Source organism: Ochotona princeps, chromosome 22 (genome assembly GCF_030435755.1).
Source record: "Ochotona princeps isolate mOchPri1 chromosome 22, mOchPri1.hap1, whole genome shotgun sequence".
In the NCBI taxonomy this organism is placed as follows: domain Eukaryota; kingdom Metazoa; phylum Chordata; class Mammalia; order Lagomorpha; family Ochotonidae; genus Ochotona; species Ochotona princeps.
This window is the reverse complement of record NC_080853.1, coordinates 848,744-866,178: the sequence shown is the minus strand read 5'-3', so window position 1 is coordinate 866,178 and position 17,435 is coordinate 848,744. Positions and strand designations below refer to the sequence as shown.

The 17,435-nt window shown below is 61.5% G+C and overlaps 1 protein-coding gene across 1 annotated transcript; it reads left to right on the top strand.

Annotated features, from left to right (window-relative positions):
- Positions 1 to 7,611: 7,611 nt before the first annotated feature.
- LSM14B (LSM family member 14B) lies at positions 7,612 to 14,998 on the top strand. The gene is made up of 10 exons (XM_058679695.1): positions 7,612 to 7,877; positions 8,352 to 8,515; positions 9,480 to 9,615; positions 10,225 to 10,341; positions 12,053 to 12,220; positions 12,552 to 12,632; positions 12,750 to 12,911; positions 13,117 to 13,267; positions 13,827 to 14,012; positions 14,520 to 14,998. Exons 1-9 carry the CDS (start codon positions 7,751 to 7,753, stop codon positions 13,996 to 13,998), a joined length of 1,278 nt encoding a protein of 425 aa, XP_058535678.1. The 5' UTR covers positions 7,612 to 7,750; the 3' UTR covers positions 13,999 to 14,012; positions 14,520 to 14,998.
- The last annotated feature ends 2,437 nt before the right edge of the window (positions 14,999 to 17,435 follow it).

The window sequence follows — 17,435 nt, the reverse complement described above, 5'->3', positions numbered from 1 at the left end:
GTGCACAGGGCAGGTAGGACAGAGGCCTTGCGAGCTAAGCCAGGGACACCCAGAGCCACTGCACATCCCGGAAGAGGGCACAAAGCATCCTTTCGCTAAAGACTGCCTGCCACCTCCTGGCATGGGTTCTTCCAGGACGTGTGGTCCTACAAACTGCCCAGCCATCCGGCTGCATCATGGGCGATCCCAGCACACAGCAGGTACAAGACGGGCTCGTGGACAGCCACTGGCAGCGTGGCCTCTGTGAACTAGCACCCTGGCCTGCTTGGCTTGCTTCCAAAACCTTCCACGACCACAAGGGCCTGGAGTGCCTCACCCATGTGGGGTGCTCAAGCCTTCCCCAGCTGGGGAAAAAATGCCGCAGAGTACTGCTGGGGGACAGAGCGTCCCCAGGGCACCCTTAGTCCTCCCATGCCCGCAGCCATACCAAGCTGAGCCCAGGACTCAGGGAGAGGCCCGGAGTGGGGGACAATGATGGCACACGGGGTAAGGCTTCCATTCCAACTGTTAAGTCACTTGAGTGCGTCCCAGCAAGTCACCTCTCTTCTGAACTCACCTACAAAGAGGAGTGTATGTGGCGGGGGGGCGGGATGAGACGAGAAGCTGAAAAGTGAGAGCCTGCTTGTTCACAGATCACACACAGAGAGGCCTTGGGAAGCCACCAAAAGTCTGTGGCAGGGACTGGCATGGTGGCACGGCAGCTAAGCCTCCACCTTCAGCGCCAGCATCCCATGTGAATATCAGTTAGTGTCCTGGTTGCTCCACTTCCCATCCAGTTCTCTGTCAACAGCCTGGAAAAACAGCAGAGGCTAGCCCAAGGCCTTGGGACCCAGCACCCACAGGGGAGACCCAGAAGAAGCTTCTGGTTTCCAGCTTTGGATCAGCTCAGTTCTGGCTGTCTCAGTCATTTGGGAAGTGAACTAGTAATTGGAAGATCTCTCTGACTCTCCCTGTAATCCTTCCAAGTAAAAGTAAATAGATCCAGGCCCGGTGCAGTAGCCTAGCAGCTAAAGTCCTTGCCTTGAACGTGCCAGGATCCCATGTGGGCAGTGGTTCTAATCCTGGCAGCTCCACTTCCCATCTAGCTCCCTGCCTGTGGCCTGGGAAAGCAGTCAAGGACAGCTCAAAGCCTTGGGACGCTGCACCCATGTGGGAGACCCAGAGGAGGCTCCTGGTTTCTGACTCTGGGCTCCTGGCATCAGATTGGTTCAGTTCTGGCCATTGCTGCCACTTGGGGAGTGAACCAACATATGCAAGACCTTTCTCTGTCTTTTCTCTGAATATCTGACTTTCCAATAAAAATAAATCCTAAGAAAAATATCTGTTTACTTTTTTTAAAAAGATTTATTTTATTTTTATTGCAAAGTCAGATATACAGAGAGGAGAGACAGAGAGGAAGATCTTTCGTCCAGTGATTCACTCCCCAGGTGACTACAATGGCTGGTGCTACGCCGATCTGGAGCCAGGATACAGGAACTTCTTCCAGGTCTCCCACGCGGGTGCAGGGTCCCAAGGCTTTGAGCTGTCCTTGACTGCTTTCCCAGGCCACAGACAGGGAGCTGGATGGGGAGTGGAGCAGCTGGGATATGAACCGGCACCCAGATGGGATCCCAGGTGTGCAAGACGAAGACTTTAGCCAATAGGCTACCACACTGGGCCCAAGTAAACAGATCTTAAGAAATAATACTTAAATAACAACAGAACAGGTGGACCCAGGCTAGGGGAGGGACGCCTCCTCCCTCAGCCCCCTAGTTGTCAAATCTCTGGGAGGCTAAATTTGGGGCTGGCTCTGTGGCTCAGTGAGCCAAGCCCCTGCCTACAAGGCCAGCAGCCCACACCAGAGAGCTGGTTCAAGTCCTCGCTGCACTGCTCCTCCCTCGGCTCCCCACTTGGGCGCCTGCCAAAGCAGCCACAGAGCTTGTCCCAAGGACCTGGCTTCCACGTTGAGCCAAACCCAGTTTCTCTCCCCACTCAGTCTCCTCCTTACAAGGATAAATCAACCTTAAAAAGAGGAGGGGGCCAGGGTTAGAAGTAAATTCCGGAGGCTCAGGCAATGAAGCAGGGTGAGGCTGACCAGTGCGTGCACCCTTCCCTGCTGGGGTTGGGGGCTTTAGGTCTGGGGGTTTATCAGTCCCTTAGCTCAGCTTCCTGAGGGAGATCTGTCACTGCTGTCATAGTGCCCACTGCACCCCCACAGGCCACCGTCATGTTCACTGGCTTGACCTCAGAGGTACCCCTGGGGCTACACCTGTCTCCCCTGCCCCTACCAGGACTTCCCCCCACCTCCACCCCATTCCACTCCAGCACAAGAACCAGCTGGCCCAGCCTGGACAGTGGGCACCCCGCCCAGTCAGCAGTGGGTCTGGTCAGGGGAGGCCCCAGGAGCACTGACTCAGCAGGACACAGATTCCAAAGAGGAGAGCAGAGCTGGGTCCCCTCCCGAGGTGACCCATGGTGCCAAACCTAAGCGCGGGTGACAGGCTAGCTCCTCCCACTGCTGGGGATGAGCTGGGGGGGTCCTAGGCTAGGACACATTCCTAGCAGGACCCCAGCCCCTGCTGTGCACGCCTGAGGACCAGTGACAGCCACTTGTGCCCCTGCCAGGGCCCTCAGGGCAGCCTGAGCTGCGGAGGCCTCACCCAGCTGGCCCAGACTGGTCCAGGCCAGGGCTTGTGCTCCCCACTTCTGCTCTGTGTCCTTGTCCTCCTCCTTCCTTCCTTCTCTCAAAAGTGCAAACTTGCCAAGAAAGCCCCGCACCTCCTTCCGGAGAACAAAACTGGGATGGAACAGTTCAGGCAAGCGGGCACAAGGCGGGGTTGCACAGCCTGGACAAGGACACATGTGAGCATGCCAGTGCAGGGGTTGGGGGATGCCACAGACAGTGGCCGGCCCAGCACCAGGATTCAAACTGTCTCAGGTGGTTAGAATATGTGGAGAGGAGGCTGATAGTGGGGCTGGAGGGCTGTTAACCAGGCTGCACTGACTGAGGGGATAATGACAAGATGACGGCAATTAAACAATTGAAAACCATGTGTGAGAGCCAGCAGCTGCACAGAGGCCTGGCGGACAGCAGACAGGAGGGCAAGTCCAAGTGCACATTCGATGCCAGAGAAGCTCAAGCTCCCTGCCAATGTGAGGGTGCCTGGCCAAAGCCAGGGCCCCGCTGGGAGCTGGAGGACAAAGGACACCCCTAGATGCTCCCAAATCCCGCAAGCCACTGGGAGCCAGTCCACTATGGTGGACTGACCCCAGACAAACCCACGGGGCTTGGTCAACGCTATTTCGCCAACACTGCAAGGGATCTGTGGACGCGCCCTGAGACGTCCCCTCCCCCAGTCCTCCCTGTTCCTGTGGTATACACAGGCAGCTGCCCAGCTCCAGTAGGTTCCATGACCAGGGAGGGGCTCAGCGCCATGTGGTAAGGTGCCCCATTTCCTTATGTGCAGGGATGTGGCTGGACAGCACGGGGGCGTGCCCAGGGTGAGTCCTAACTGCCCCAAGAATGTGGGGGGAGGGCAGGGACACCATGGGAATCTGCCTTGACACAGGGAGAGGCCTGCAGGGAAAGTAGCCGTGTGTGTGTATGCATGCGTGTGTGTGAGTCGACCACCTGCTCCTGTAGAGCCAGAGAGGTTTTGCTGGGTGAGCACCTCCGAGGGTGGCCAGGCTGGGCTGGGCAGCCATGCTGGGCCCCCTGCTCTCAGCTCCCTGCTGGCCTGGTGGTCCCTGTTAGGTCTGCACCCCAGCTGGCAGCTCCTGGCCCACCTTGGCCTCCCCCACTTTTCTCATCCTCTGTGACAACAGGCAGGGCTCCCCACTGGCTCGGTCACATGCTGGAAGGGCTGGGAGGACATGGGACAGCATTCTCACATGGGCCCTGGCTCCCTGGGTGGGCATGGCCACACCTATGCTGCCCTCAATTTCCTGTCCACACAGCACTGGTCACTATGGCCCCTGCTCCCTTTGCAGGCCAGGCGTGGGGAGCCCCTAGCACAGTGCCTGGGACACACCCAATCCAACTACTACATCATCTGCCACGTCACCTCTGGACTGAAGACTGGGGAGGCGCGAGCCGGGGGTAGAGGGGAGGGGCAGTGGTCCGCGGGTGGGGAAAGGACCATGGGGTCCAAGGCATTCTTCCGAGCCAGGCATGACCCTGTCCCTGCAGGCAGGACAACCTGTCCCCAGACATCACCCACACAGTCCAGCCACTGGCTGGACTGTGGCAGAACTGTGGTGGGACTCAGCAGCTGTATGGCTGGGGAAAAGCTTAGGAGAAAACACAGGCCCACACAGAGCCGCTCATGGCAGCGTTGTGTGCTTTGCAGACACACCTACGTGCGAGCAGCCAGCACAAGCAGGCCACCAATAACACACTCCCATTCACAGGAAATGCCCAGGGAGATGCCCAGGGGTGGGCAGGCTGTGGTGCCCACGCACACGGCTTCCCCTGTGCGGGTGAGAACAACATTGCTGAGAACGTACTCAGCATAGCTGGCAGAACCCTGGAACTGTGGGCCAGCAGGTGGACTGGGACAACCTCCGGACCAGGTCAGCCCACATAGATCACGTTACACACAAGTTGCCCAGGGCTCTGTGACGGCCACTGTCACTTGAACCCTGCAGGGGACAGAGGAGGAGGATTGCTGGGGACAGAAGTGGCCCTGTTCATCCAAGACTGAGCAGCTCTGCCACTGAGCCACTGGGAAGACATCTCAGGCCCTACCCCGACCCAGCCCTGGGCACCTGCTGGGGCAGTGGCAAACCTGAGGAGTGCCCTTCTCTGCTGCTCTCTCACAGGCCCCACCTGCCCCCATCACAGGCCCTCAGGGCCAGGGCCTGCCTCCTGGGGTCCACCACCTGACCCTGACACAGCCTAGGACAACCCAAGGGAAGGATGCTGTTAGCAAGCTGCACCTGCTGTGAGCAGAAGCAACGGCTTCCCAGCTGCTGCCTTGGTGTTCAGGATGCCTCTGCTCAAAGAGACATGACCTGGGTGTGCAGAAGAGGAACCTCGTGTTGGCCTGCGGGGCGCTGCTGGCAAGGCCAGGCTTCTGGGAGGCCGGGCCACCTGCTCACATGGCCTCATTCTGCAGGACCCTTGCTCTCTCCACCAGTCTTGTCCTATTGGGTGCAGGGACACACCCAGCCTGGCCTCTGGTTACCATGGCAGCCCCCAGGACACAGCTTGCATTCTTCAGGGGGAGTGGAGTCAGGAGGTAACTGCCTGTGGCAAGTGACGACTTCCCACGCCAAGCTGCAGCCCCAGATCGCATCTGGCCTCCGGCAGTGGCCTAACGGGTTCAGCAGTGGCAGACTACCAGACACTGGCTGGGGGACCCTGGGCCAGCCCTCATCTGAGCAGCTGGGGCTCCTCTGTGATTCCCCTTGGGGGTGGGGTGGGGAAAAGGTGCAAGAATGGCTAGAAAGGATGTGGGACGGATGGCATGCTTCTGCGGAGCAGGGGTGCAGAGGGCCATGCGGGTATTTCACGAGGATTCCGACACCTATTCCTCCTTCTGAGCAGGCCATGTGGGTCACCTGCTTACCGCCTCCCTGGGTCCCCCAGCCCACTCAGCCTCGCGCGTGGCAGACCCTGTGTGCCTGGTCCTGTGAGAGCGCAGGAACGAGGCCCAGCTCCCGTGTGCCCACCCTGTAGACCGCGCACTGGCTTCCAGCCTCAGGACCACCTGATTGCCTGAGTCGGCTGCCTGTGCTTCCCCGTGACCCAGCAGGGCTTCGGAGGGCGGGGTGCACCGGCCGTTCCTTACCTGGAGGATAGCGGAGGCACAGCACAGCTCTCCAGGCGTCTCCCCAAGAGGAGTGGAATGCAGCGTGGGCAGCAGTACCACCGCTCTGCCTGTTGGGAACTCTGTCCTCACACAGGTGTGATGGAGACCCACCAGCTGCCCCTGGCCCTCTGCGCAGGTCGTCTCCCACCTGTGGGGCCCTTCGGAGGCCTGGAGGCCCTGTCACTTGGCTTGGGGTGCAGTCAGTGCTAGCCGGCACCCCTTAACAGTGGGCAGATGGAACGTGGCTGCATCCTCCACCCTCTGATCAATGCTTGGGCAAGTCAGTGAAGATGTTAATGCTCTTTAGATTCCTAATTGTGTACTTCCAAGAGTTCCTGGAGAGGTGGAGCCTAACACTAAGGAAATGTTAATTCCACCTTTGGGGGGAGCCCTGGTCGTCTCTGGCCCCTGCCTACAGTTACTGAAGTTAATCAGAAATTTTGCATTGCATGACAAAACATTGTACCTTTCAAACTAATTGGAGGACGAGAGCTTAAAGCCCCCTGAGTTGTGCCACGCGGAGCAGTGGCTCCTGGTGTAGAGGGAGCTGCTGTCGCCAAGCTTGGGCTGTAAACGTTCCTAACGTCTTGCACTTGGGTACGGCGTGCTCTCTCATCAACAGCCAGCCAACAGGAAAGTGGGTGGGCAGTCCACCTGTCAGGGTTCCTCAGCAGAGTGCCCCTCAGCCTGGGGAGGGCAGTCGGTGGCCACCGGAAGAGCTGCTCATCTTCCAGGGAGCCACGGGAAGGATGCCCAGGCCTGGAAGACAGGACACCCTGTCCGGTCTAGGACGGAGATGGCACCCCCAGTGTCTTCCACCTGAGGCAGGCCTGGTGCACCTGCTGGGCACCTGGGGCCCAGGACCCAGCTCCGTCAAGGGAAGCACGCAGCAGCCCATGGCTCCAAAACCTGGGGAGTCTGATACAAGTTTCTAACCCAGGAAGGGGGTGGCAGGAGGAACTCAGCTGCTGAGGTCACCAGGACTGGGGACACCTGCTCTGGACCACGGTTTTTGACACCCCAGCCGGTAGGCCCATTTTCCCCGGCAGGGCTCCCCAGGCAGTGTCGAGGGGTGAAGCAGATGCTGTAGACCACCTCCAAGCCTTCCCATGCCGTGGGGGGGGTCTCCGCCCAGCTAATGCCTCGGGCTGTTCCCAGCGGAGGGCGACGCATTTCAGCACCCACGCAGAGGCACCTGTTTGAGTCCCTGCTCCCTGCTACTGGCCTGGGACAGCACAGGAGCACAGCCAGGGCTGGGCCCTGCACCCACCCAGGAGACCCAGAGGAACTGGCCCAGCTCTAGCCATGGCGGCCATGTGGAGAGTGAATCCCGGGGTGGAAAACCACGGCCTCTCCTCCTAACTCTGCCTTTCAAATAGATCTTTTGAAAGCACATTCAGTTTAGGTTCTGACCAAGTTCACGGAGCACAGAGACGTTAAGACAGGAGTCACAAATGGTACTTGTCTCCTACTCCACTGCCACAGCCGCTCCCGGACAGCCGCCCCCCGCACGACACGCAGTGGACGCCCCACGCGGCCGCGTGGACAGTGATCTCGCTCAGCCTCGCTGGCCCCCTCGGGATGCAGCGAAGCCCCAGGGTCTCCGCACGCAGGGACCCCGCGTCTCCGCTCCACAGTCAGGGACCCCGGGGTCTCCGCCCACGCCGCCCACGCCGCGCGGGGCCCGCCGGGAGTCACCGACTGCCTCCCCGAGCCGGCGGGCCGAGCTGCGCAGGCGCGGCCGGCGGCGCGGCCATGTTTAAAGGGCGGCGGGCGCGGCCGGCCAATGGGCGGCGCGCGTGCGGGGGCGGCGCGGGGCCCCGGATGTGGCTGCGGCGGCCGCTCCTCCCCCGCGTCCCCCTCGGAGCCCGGCGGCGCGCCCCGGCCTCGCTCGCTCGGCGCCCCGCAGGCCCCTCGGGCGGCGCGGAGGCCGCGCGGCAGCGGAGCGGGTGGCCGCCATGAGCGGCTCCTCGGGCACCCCGTACCTGGGCAGCAAGATCAGCCTCATCTCCAAGGCGCAGATCCGCTACGAGGGCATCCTCTACACCATCGACACCGACAATTCGACCGTGGCGCTCGCCAAAGGTAGCGGCGCGCGCCCAACCGCCCCGCCCGGGCACCATGGCTGCGCGCCGAGCCCGGCCGGGGCTCCGTGCAGGGGCAGGCCCCGGTCCCGCGTGGCCGCGCGCGGCCCTCGGCAGGTGCTGCCCGGCGGGGTGGGGCGCGGGGCGCGACGCCCGCGGCCGGCTCCGGGACGCCCCGGGGAGGTGTCGGTGGGCGCCGCGTGTGGCCCCCGGGCTCCTTTGTCCTCCCGCGGAGCCGGGGTGCGCGCGGGCCGAGAGCCGGGCCCGCCCCGCCGGTGGGGGTCCGTCTACCAGGCGGGTCTCTGGAGTTGTGCGGAGGGTCTCCTTTCGGGGGACAGAATCTGCTGTTGGGACCGGCCCCCTCCGCCGTGCCACCGCCGAGCAGAGGCCCCTGCGGGTGGAGGGTGAGGGGCACTGACCCCTGGGGAGCCGGCTGTGGGCAGCGTTGGTGACCCCACGATTTCTCTGGCCTAAGTGAGGTCCTTTGGGACCGAAGATCGGCCCACGGACCGGCCTGCGCCCCCGAGAGAGGAGGTTTATGAATACATCATCTTCCGGGGAAGTGACATCAAGGACATCACCGTGTGTGAACCTCCGAAGGCCCAGCACACGCTCCCTCAGGATCCTGCCATCGTTCAAGTGCGTGCCCCGTAGGGAGAGGACCAGGCCGTGAGGTGCCAGGGCTGCTGGGACCCCGGGTGCCTCGGGCAGTGCTTGCCGTTGGGCTCTGGTGCCTTGCCCGCACAGCCCTGTTGAGACACTCGGTTGACCAGCGCAGGTTGTCTGCTGGGCCGTGCCCGGTGGTGGTTTGCAGGGAGCTGCAGGTGTTGGTATTCCTGGCCTGCTTTGGGCCCAGGCGGCAGCCGGCCCTGGGCGGTCGGAAGCCTGCTCGGACTCTGATGAGCTCTGAGTGGAGAGCACACCTGAGCCAGCTCGGGCCGTAGGCTCCGGGCTCCTGGGACACGCACGCTGGATCCCAGTGCTGCCTGCGCTTCTCCTAACCCTGGGCTACAGCACACGTCCCTGCCAGGAGGCTCAGGCACCCAGGCGGGGTGGGGCATGTGGGTAGAAGGTCCCTCTGTACCTCTCAGGTGGATGGGAGTAGAAACCGTTAGAGGTTGGTCTGCAGACAGGCAGCTGTATCCCCAACGCTTGGGGACCAGAGAGGGGATGGGCGTTTAGGAGAGGGTCCAGCAGTTCCATGCCTGCAGCCCCTGGCTGTGCCTCTGCCCCTGTGAGGGAGGCTGGGCTCGGCCTGACCAGCAGGTCTGTCACGTGCCCAGGTTGGCCAGGCCTCCATGTGTGGCAGGAACTGCCCCGGCTATCCTGGCGCCCCCGTCACCCGATCAGTTTTCATGGGAAACGGATTGGGAGTAGGACCGGGACCCAGGCACTTGGTTGTGGGGTGGCCAGACGCCCACTGCCATGAGGGTATGAGCTGAGTTGGGGCAGTTGGGAAGGGTTTTGGAGAGACATCTGGGAGCCTGCAGGGAACTCCATGTGAGGAGCGCCCCAGCATCCTGGGCACCCAGGGTGGGCAGAGCCGGGGCAGGTGAGGGTCCCGGCCTGCTGTCACCGTGTCACTGTGTCTCCCCCTGTTCAGTCCTCCCTGGGCTCAGCCTCCGCCTCGCCCTTCCAGTCGCACGTGCCTTACAGCCCCTTCCGCGGGATGCCGCCCTACGGCCAGCTGGCAGCTAGCTCCCTGCTCAGCCAGCAGTACGCTGCCTCCTTAGGTCTCGGTGAGTAGCTGCCCCTCTTGTGACCGCCGGAGACTGGGTGGGTCGTGTCCTCCGGTCACGTTCAGCTGGTCGACTGTGAGCTTCTCCCACTGAGGCACGGGCCCTGCAGCTCGCTTGGCGCGGGTAGGGGGCAGCAGGCTCGCCTTTGGAGCGCACGCCCTGGGCTGTGAGCCTGGGCAGTGGTGGGACCCCGGTTACCTTCACTAGAGACACGTGCGTCTGGTGGCTGAGGCCTAGCTGGCTGCACGTGGCTGTGTGTGGAGGCGGGTTGCAGGCGGCGCCCCTGCTCACGGCCTTGGCTCCTCCCTCGGTGCGTCTCCAGCCCTGCTGGGTGACCACTCACGCCGGGGAGGGGAGCTGCAGCTCGGCCTTTGTCCTAAGCTGGACGGAGTGTTGCATTCAGAACCCGCGGGTGTCAGGTGCTCCGGCCAGGCCTGCACAGCTTCCTGCCCGAGGCTGCAGTTAGGCCCTGAGCCGTGGCACTGGTCTGTCCTTTGCCTCGCCGTCTCCGGCTCGGTCAGTGTGAGCGAGGTGCCCTGGCGCCTGCGCGCTGGGGACGTCAAGACTCACGTGTGCGCTTTGTCTCTGCTCTTCTCTCTCTCCCCTCAGAGAAGCTGGTAAGCCCTCCAGCCTCAGCCGCTGCTTCCAGCCCTGGCTCTTCTCCATCCCCACAGCCTGTCTCAGAGCTTGACATGTCCTCAGAGCCACCTCAGCTCGCTTCCAAGGGTAACAGTGTGGAGAGCTGCGCGCTGTCTGGCATGCTGAGCGCGAGGGGTAAACCGCGAGCCAGGAGACAGCGGCTGGGGCGCTGCTCCCGCGTGCTCAGGGCGTGGCCAAGAGCAGGCCCTCTCTGGCTGCAGGGGCTGTTGTAGTCTGAGCCGACGCTGCCCGTGCGCTCTGGGCCACTCAGTGGGACGCAGGGCAGGGCTCGGGCTGAGGGCCTGGCAGGTGCCTGGTGTCGGTCGGTTGGCTTGGGTGCCACTGCCAGGGCATACCCCCGTGTCTGCTGTTCGAGTGGCACCTGCAGGCCGTGGCTGTGCTCCTGCGGATCTGTCCCTGAGCCTGTGGTGCATGCGGCTCAGCGCCCCATACTTTGCCTGCTGTGCTGTGCGGCCTGGGCTGTGGCTGCGATGCACACCTGCTTTCTGGCATAGCCTGTGCATGCTGCTCGCTGGATCCAGTGGGCCCCACTGTGTTTAAGTTAGACCAGTGGGAAGACTTCCCAGAGGGTTCGTTGTAGCTGATCTGTGTGTGTGTGTGTGTGTGTGTGAAGAGCTCCATTTGTGAGTTTACTCCCCCAATGCCCACAGCAAGCAGGACGCCCTGTGCGTCTCCCACATGGGTCACAGGGACTCGAGTGCTTGCCGTGTGGGCAGCAGACTGCCGAGACTACACCCAGGCACCAGGTGGGCCGGGGCGTCCCTGCCGCCAGGACCCTGAACGTGACCATGAGCCTGCGTAGTGTAGCACCTTGCCTCCCACAGCCTCCAGCACGTACTTGGCAGCGAGGCTGCCGGACTGAGGAGCGCTCTCTGGAGGCCAACCCTGGGCACTCCAGCTGGCCCCTGAGTGGCAGGAGCTGGGTGCTGCAGAGCCGTGCCTGGCAGCAGGAAGCTGGGAGTGGGCCTGGAGCAGGCCAGGACCCAGCACTCCAGCACAGAGGGGACATGGCCCAGCAGCACTGGCTGTCGCCATGCTTGGCCTGTTGAATGAGAAGCAAACAGGGCATGGGCGCCTGGTAAGGCGCTGCTCAGCGCTTGGTGCAGAGTGGGGCTGCAAAGAGGAGCCGTGCACGTCCGTGAGGGCAGCTTCTCCGCAAGTCTTCCTCACCGCGCCCGCTCTGCGCGAGGTTAGGCCCGTGCTCAGCTGTGTGGGGTGCTCCTCGGAGTTGACCGAGGTTGGTGCGCCCACGCCACCTCCGCTCGGCCAGGCTGTCTGGTGCCCACTCCGGCAGGCTGAGCCAGGGAGGCAAGAGGGAGGCGGCTGGCGGGGCCGCAGAGGCACCCGGGAGCTCTGTAGGACTTTGCACCACATCTGCTTGTGTGAGGAGTCTGGGCTGTCTCTGAAATCACTCCTGCGTTGTCTTCAGCCTTGAATGGAAGCCAGCACTGTGGCTTGTGGCCCCAAAGTGTGACACACACACTCCAGCCAGACCAGAATGAACTGGTTTCTTAAGGTCTTACCTCAGGATGGACTCCTCTGGGCTGAGAGCTTGCAGAGTTGTCAAAGGATTTGTTCTGGAAATACTGGAGGTACCTGCTGGGGCCAGGAGTTTGCCCCCTGCCATTCTCTAGCTTGGAGTGAAGGGCTGGGGCTCCCAGAGACAAGCCTAGCTGGGGCAGCTTTGCCAACCGCAGAGGGCCCTGGTGCTGCCCACCTGGTCGACAGGCAGGTGCCAGGCCTGCTGCCGCTGAGCCCTCCCCCTCCCTCCCCACAGGAGCTGCTGTTCCCTCTCTCCCAGCCGGCAAGAGCCCGATGGTGGAGCAGGCTGTCCAGACGGGTTCTGCAGATAACCTGAGCGTGAAGAAGCTGGTCCCCGGCAAGGGCCCCTCGGGGACTCAGCTGGGCAGTCGCCAGGTCCAGGCAAGCAGCAAGACTGTGAACGGTACCCGAGCCCCCGTCCCCTGAGCAGGAGCTTTTGAGTTAGGACTTCCCCCGCCAGGCCCCCTCCTGCTGCCAGGGTCTCTGCTTTTGAGTTAGGACTCCCCCGCCAGGCCCCCTCCTGCTGCCGGGGTCTCTGCTTTTGACTTAGGATTCCCCTGCCAGGCCCCCTCCTGCTCCTGGGGTCTCTGCTTTTGAGTTAGGACTGCCCCGCCAACCCCCTCCTGCTCCTGGGGTCTCTGCTTTTGAGTTAGGACTCCCCCGCCAGGCCCCCACCTGCTGTCTGCTGCCCATGGCGGTGAGGACCTGGCTTTGTTTTGCGCTTTGGTGTCTAGAGGTCACCCAGCCAGCAGCGGTGGTGCAAGCCCAGGGGCAGGTGAATGATGAGAACAGACGGCCTCAGCGGAGGCGCTCAGGTAACCCCAGGGCCCTCGGTGCCAGCCACCACTGGGAGTCCAGAGCGTGCGGTACCTCCTGGGCAGCCCCTGTTGCATTCCGAACCTGGGCTGCTAACTTCCTGCTTGGTCCCACAGGGAACCGGAGGGCAAGGAATCGCTCCCGAGGGCAAAGCCGCCCGGCCACGGCCAAGGAGAATACCATCAAGTTTGAGGGCGACTTTGACTTCGAGAGTGCCAATGCCCAGTTCAACAGAGAGGAGCTTGACAAAGAGTTCAAGAAGAGGCTGAATTTCAAAGGTCTGGCTTCAGGGAGAGGTGCGCCCCCAGACCTCCCTGGGGAGCCGGCTGCTAGCCGCGTGGACTAAGGGGTTGAGGAGACCGGAAGGGACTGGAGTGGCAGGCCACGGGTGGAGGGATGGGGCATCCAGACCGCTGCCAGGAGCGGCCCTGGAGGCCAGCCATGCCTGCAGAGCACAGCTCATGGCTCCACTCATCTTGGTAGACGACAACGCAGAGAAGGGGGATGACAAGGACCCGGCTGTGGTGACCCAGAGAGAGGAGCCTCCTGCTGAGGAAGACCTCCTGGGCCCCAACTGCTACTATGACAAGTCCAAGTCCTTCTTCGACAACATCTCCTCTGAGCTCAAGACGAGGTGAGGCAGGCGGGACTGTGGGACTGCGCGTGCTGCGGGGCTGCAGGGCCAGGCCTCCGGGTTCAGGGTGGGTGCTCCCTGTGTACCAGGGACCACGTCTCCGCTGTGCCCACAGCAGGCAGGAGGTGGCCGGGCTGGCTTTTTGGTCCCCAACCATCCCCATGCTCACGCCTGTGCTCGGCCTGTGAGCTGGAACACTGACGAACGTTCCTTCCCAGGCTGTGTGGGGTGGTCGGTCTGCGGCACCGCTGAACTGCCACAGGAAGTGGCATCTGCCACAAGGGCACCGGGTGGGGACTGAGACACGTGTATTCTGTGATTGGGTGCTGGGGGACATGCCCCCTCCCCGCCCTTGTTCTACCAGGTTAGACTGATGGGCTGTGGGGTGACACAGGCGGGGGTCCAGGTTTTGAGTAGGGGTGGGATGGGATCCGGGGGGCATCATGGGTCGTGGCAGTGACAGCGGCTGCTGCGAGGACCGGGCCCCACCCGGGCCCGCTGAGCTGGTGCGGCCTGTGCCTGCTGCTGCAGCCTGTGCCCACCACTGCCTGCCCTTCAGTTCCAGGCGGACGACGTGGGCTGAGGAGCGGAAGCTCAACACAGAGACCTTCGGGGTGTCGGGGAGGTTTCTTCGAGGCCGCAGCTCCCGCGGTGGGTTCCGAGGAGGCAGGGGCAACGGGACCCCCCGTCGCAACCCAACTTCACACAGGGCTGGCACTGGCCGGGTGTGAGGGCACAGCCTGGGGTGAGTGGGGCACTTCTGGGGTCCCCAGGTGAGAGAGTGTGGGGACGGGCACTCCTGGGTGGAGCTTAGGGGCTGGGGAGCTGGCAGCTCTGTGGCCTATAGGTATGGAGAACAACCCAGGGCCCTGACTCTTGAAATTATGGGGCAGGAGCGACTCCCGGTAGCAGCAGGACCCGAACCGCAACCCAGGCCAACTAAACCTGAGCCCTCGGTGGGGGGGGGCAGGCCCTGGCATTGCCAAGTGATGCCAAGACGGGTGAGGGCTGTGGTGGGGCCTGTGTGAGTGTGGCCTCGAGTGGACAGCATCCCGTGTGGGGTGCCTAGTGCTGACCCACTCTTAGGTGCAGGCTGGAAGAGCAGGGGCCCCTGTGACCAGCTGCCATGCTGTTGCCATCTGGTTCCCAATGAGGGGGTCCATGGGACTGTGGGCAGCCCCTGGCAAAGGAGGGCTGGGGGCCCTGGCTGCTGCAGCCAGCTGCTCACAGGCCCTCGCTGTCTCTCCCACAGGTTCCTGACGTGTGGGACAGTGGATGCCACAGCAGCTGCTGCACTAGGGGAGAAGTGGGTTGCCTTGTTGACCGAGCTGGCAGGCCCTCGCTGCTTAGGTTTTGGGTTGAAGTAGCCTTGGACATGTCTGAGTCCGAGCTGCTGTTCTGGGGACACATTCCTGGTGACCTCCGGGAGGTGTGCACCTGCGTTTCCTTTTGAGTTGGCATTCTCCTCCTAAGGTTTTGATATTACACTCCTCACTTTGTAACTTTTTTTATGGTAACTCTGACTTTAAAAGTGGAACCACATCTCATGTGGCACGTGAGCCGGCCAGGCGCGGGCATCTCTGCCCCCCGCTGTCTCAGGAGCCAAGCAGGGCCAGTCCAAGGTGGGCATGTGGGAGGGTGGCTGTAGGTGGGGAAGGGCAGCGTCCCACAGATCATGTTGGAGAAGGGAACTGGCCTCCCTGTATGTCCTGGTGATGGCCAGGCTGTGGGCTGGCAGGGCTGCATCGTGGCGAGAGCCCCGAAGGTTGGTGTGGAGTCTGCCTTTGACATGGGGTTGAGGTCGAGGCCTGAGCCTTGGCAGTCCCCTGTGCGGTGCACCCAGCCTGGCCCTGGCGGCCCCGCAGCCCCTGCTGCTTTCTGCTGGACTCAGGTTTTCTTATCCACTTGGAAAGAAGCCAGTCCGTTTTTTTGTAAGGTCAGTTGACCGGAGCGTATTTCTTTTCTTCTTGACTGTAAATAGTTGTTTTTGTTTTAAAGGTGGGTGGAGGGAGGGTGGGACTATAAACTTGCTGCATGAGTAGTGGCTCAGCCCGTGTAAGCATGTGGCTGTGGCCGGGCCTTGGGCTGGAAGGGAGCCCCTTGGGAGCAGTTCTGCAGTGGCTTGGTTGCTGTCCAAGCTGGGCTTATTTTTGTAGGACATCAGGGCCTTGGGCTGGTAGGACTTGGGGACCCGCTGCTGTGGGAGGACGTCAGTTGTGATTCTGAATAAACAAGCAAACCTTCCGGTTGGTCTGGACTGCTGCCTCCCGCTGGGCCCCCAGGCAGGTGCTGGGCAGGGGTGGAACTTGCCTGGGTTAGTGGGATTTGGGGGGCATGGAACCCTGCCTGGTGCAGTGCTTGGGAGAGCAGCCCCGAGTCTCCTAGGCTGCTTTTCCGGGCCGAGTGGCTCTGCTGCCCAGAACCTGGACACAGCAGGCTTTCAGCCAGCTCACAGACGTAACTGCTTCAGCAGCAACCCCTTGCTCCCGATTCTCCAGCTTGTGTTATAAAATCTTACCTGGTCAAGGGGGATGTATGGAGAAAGGTGGGGCCAGTATCTGTTCTTAATTATTTCCTGTGTCCCCAGCCAGGAAAAGGTGGGACCAGTTCCTTGCTGTCAGACTGCATCAGCACCCAGGGGTGGGGATGGCTGACACTCAAATCGCCATGCGGGGAAGTGTTCTGAGGGTGTTTGACAGTTGTGAAAAGTTCCTGGTGTCACTGCTCCAGGTTTAAAGTCTTCCCAAGGTCAGCTGACTGACTGACCAAGTCCACCTTCATGTATCCATGTCGGGGAATCTCCGAACCCACGGAAGAAAACCGACGCTGAGTGAATGTGTAGGAACTCTATTCCACCAGGCAGTATGCAAACAGGAAAGCCGTCTGCTCCTGCACGTGGGAAGCGACCAATCTGCTAAAAGGTCACCCCCGCAGGCAGGACATGCAGCCTCGCCCCAAGGGGAAGACACTTCCTGAACTTGTTTTCCGCTGCCCTGTCAGGGCGTTGGTTCGAGTCGCTGTCCTAGACAGCCCCATAGATCGTTAGGTGCCCTCAACACATCCACTGGCCTAGGAACAGGCTGCACAGCTTGGTCACCCACCGGACAGCTAGCCGTCATTGGCCCTATTTTTTTGTTTTTAACATTTATTTGGAGCCAGCACACTGGTGTAGCAGGCTAGTCCCCTACAATGCTGGCATCCCACGTGGTTACTGGTTTGTATCACATGTTCAACTCCTGGTCCATCTTATGGCCTGGAAAGGCAGTAGAAGACCCAGAGTTCTGGGCCCCTGCACTTGGAGCTAGTAGTTGGAAGATCTCTTTTCTGAAAAAAAAAAAAAACATTGCCTTTCAAGTGCAAATTTTAATATGAAAAAGGATTTATTTACTTAAAGGGCAGTTAGGTCTTTGAGCTACTGCTCCACTTGCACAATGGCACAGCGCCTGACCTGGATGAACCAAGCCCAGCGCTCCATCTGGGCCTCCCACGTGGGTTGAGCTGCTTGAGATTGCCCTGCCTCTCCATTCCCTGGCAGTTAATGTGGGGGCGGGAGTGCAATGCAGGCACCAGGAATCCACCTGGACTTGAGCTGCTGTGGCTGTGCCCAGCAAAAAGGCCAGGTACGCACACCTGCGGTTATTTTAATTTTTTTTATTGGAGGGCCCGGCGCGGTGGCCTAGCTGCTAAAGTCATCGCCTTGAACATTGCCAGGATCCCATATGGGAACCAGTTCTAAACCTGGCAGCCCTGCTTCCCATCCAGCTCCCTGCTTGTGGCCTGAGAAAGCAGTTGAGGATGGCCCAAGACCTTGGGACCCTGCACCCACGTAGGAGACCCAGAAGTTGTTCCTTGCTCCTGGCTTTGGATCGGCTCAGCACCAGCCGTGGCAGCCACTTGGGGAGTGAATCCTCAGATAGACAATCTTCCTTTCTGTTTATCTTTGTGATGAAAACAAATCTTAAAAAAAAAATATTTTTATTGGAAAGGTAAACTTCCAGAGATCTTCCGTCTGCTGGCTCACTCCCCACGCAGCAGCGACAGCCAGAGCCCAGTTGATCAGGAGCCAGGAGCTTCTGGGTTTCCCTTGTAGGTACAGGGTCCCAAAGCTCTGGGCTACCTTTTACTGCTTTCCCAGGCCACAAACAGCGAGCTGGGTGGGAAACGGAGC

Coding starts and splice junctions, on each gene's coding strand:
- LSM14B (XM_058679695.1), top strand. CDS start 7,751: ATGAGCGGCTCCTCGGGCACCCCGTACCTGGGCAGCAAGATCAGCCTC. Junction 12,912..13,116: donor GAAGAGGCTGAATTTCAAAG/GTCTGGCTTCAG, acceptor TCATCTTGGTAG/ACGACAACGCAGAGAAGGGG. Junction 13,268..13,826: donor TCCTCTGAGCTCAAGACGAG/GTGAGGCAGGCG, acceptor CCTGCCCTTCAG/TTCCAGGCGGACGACGTGGG.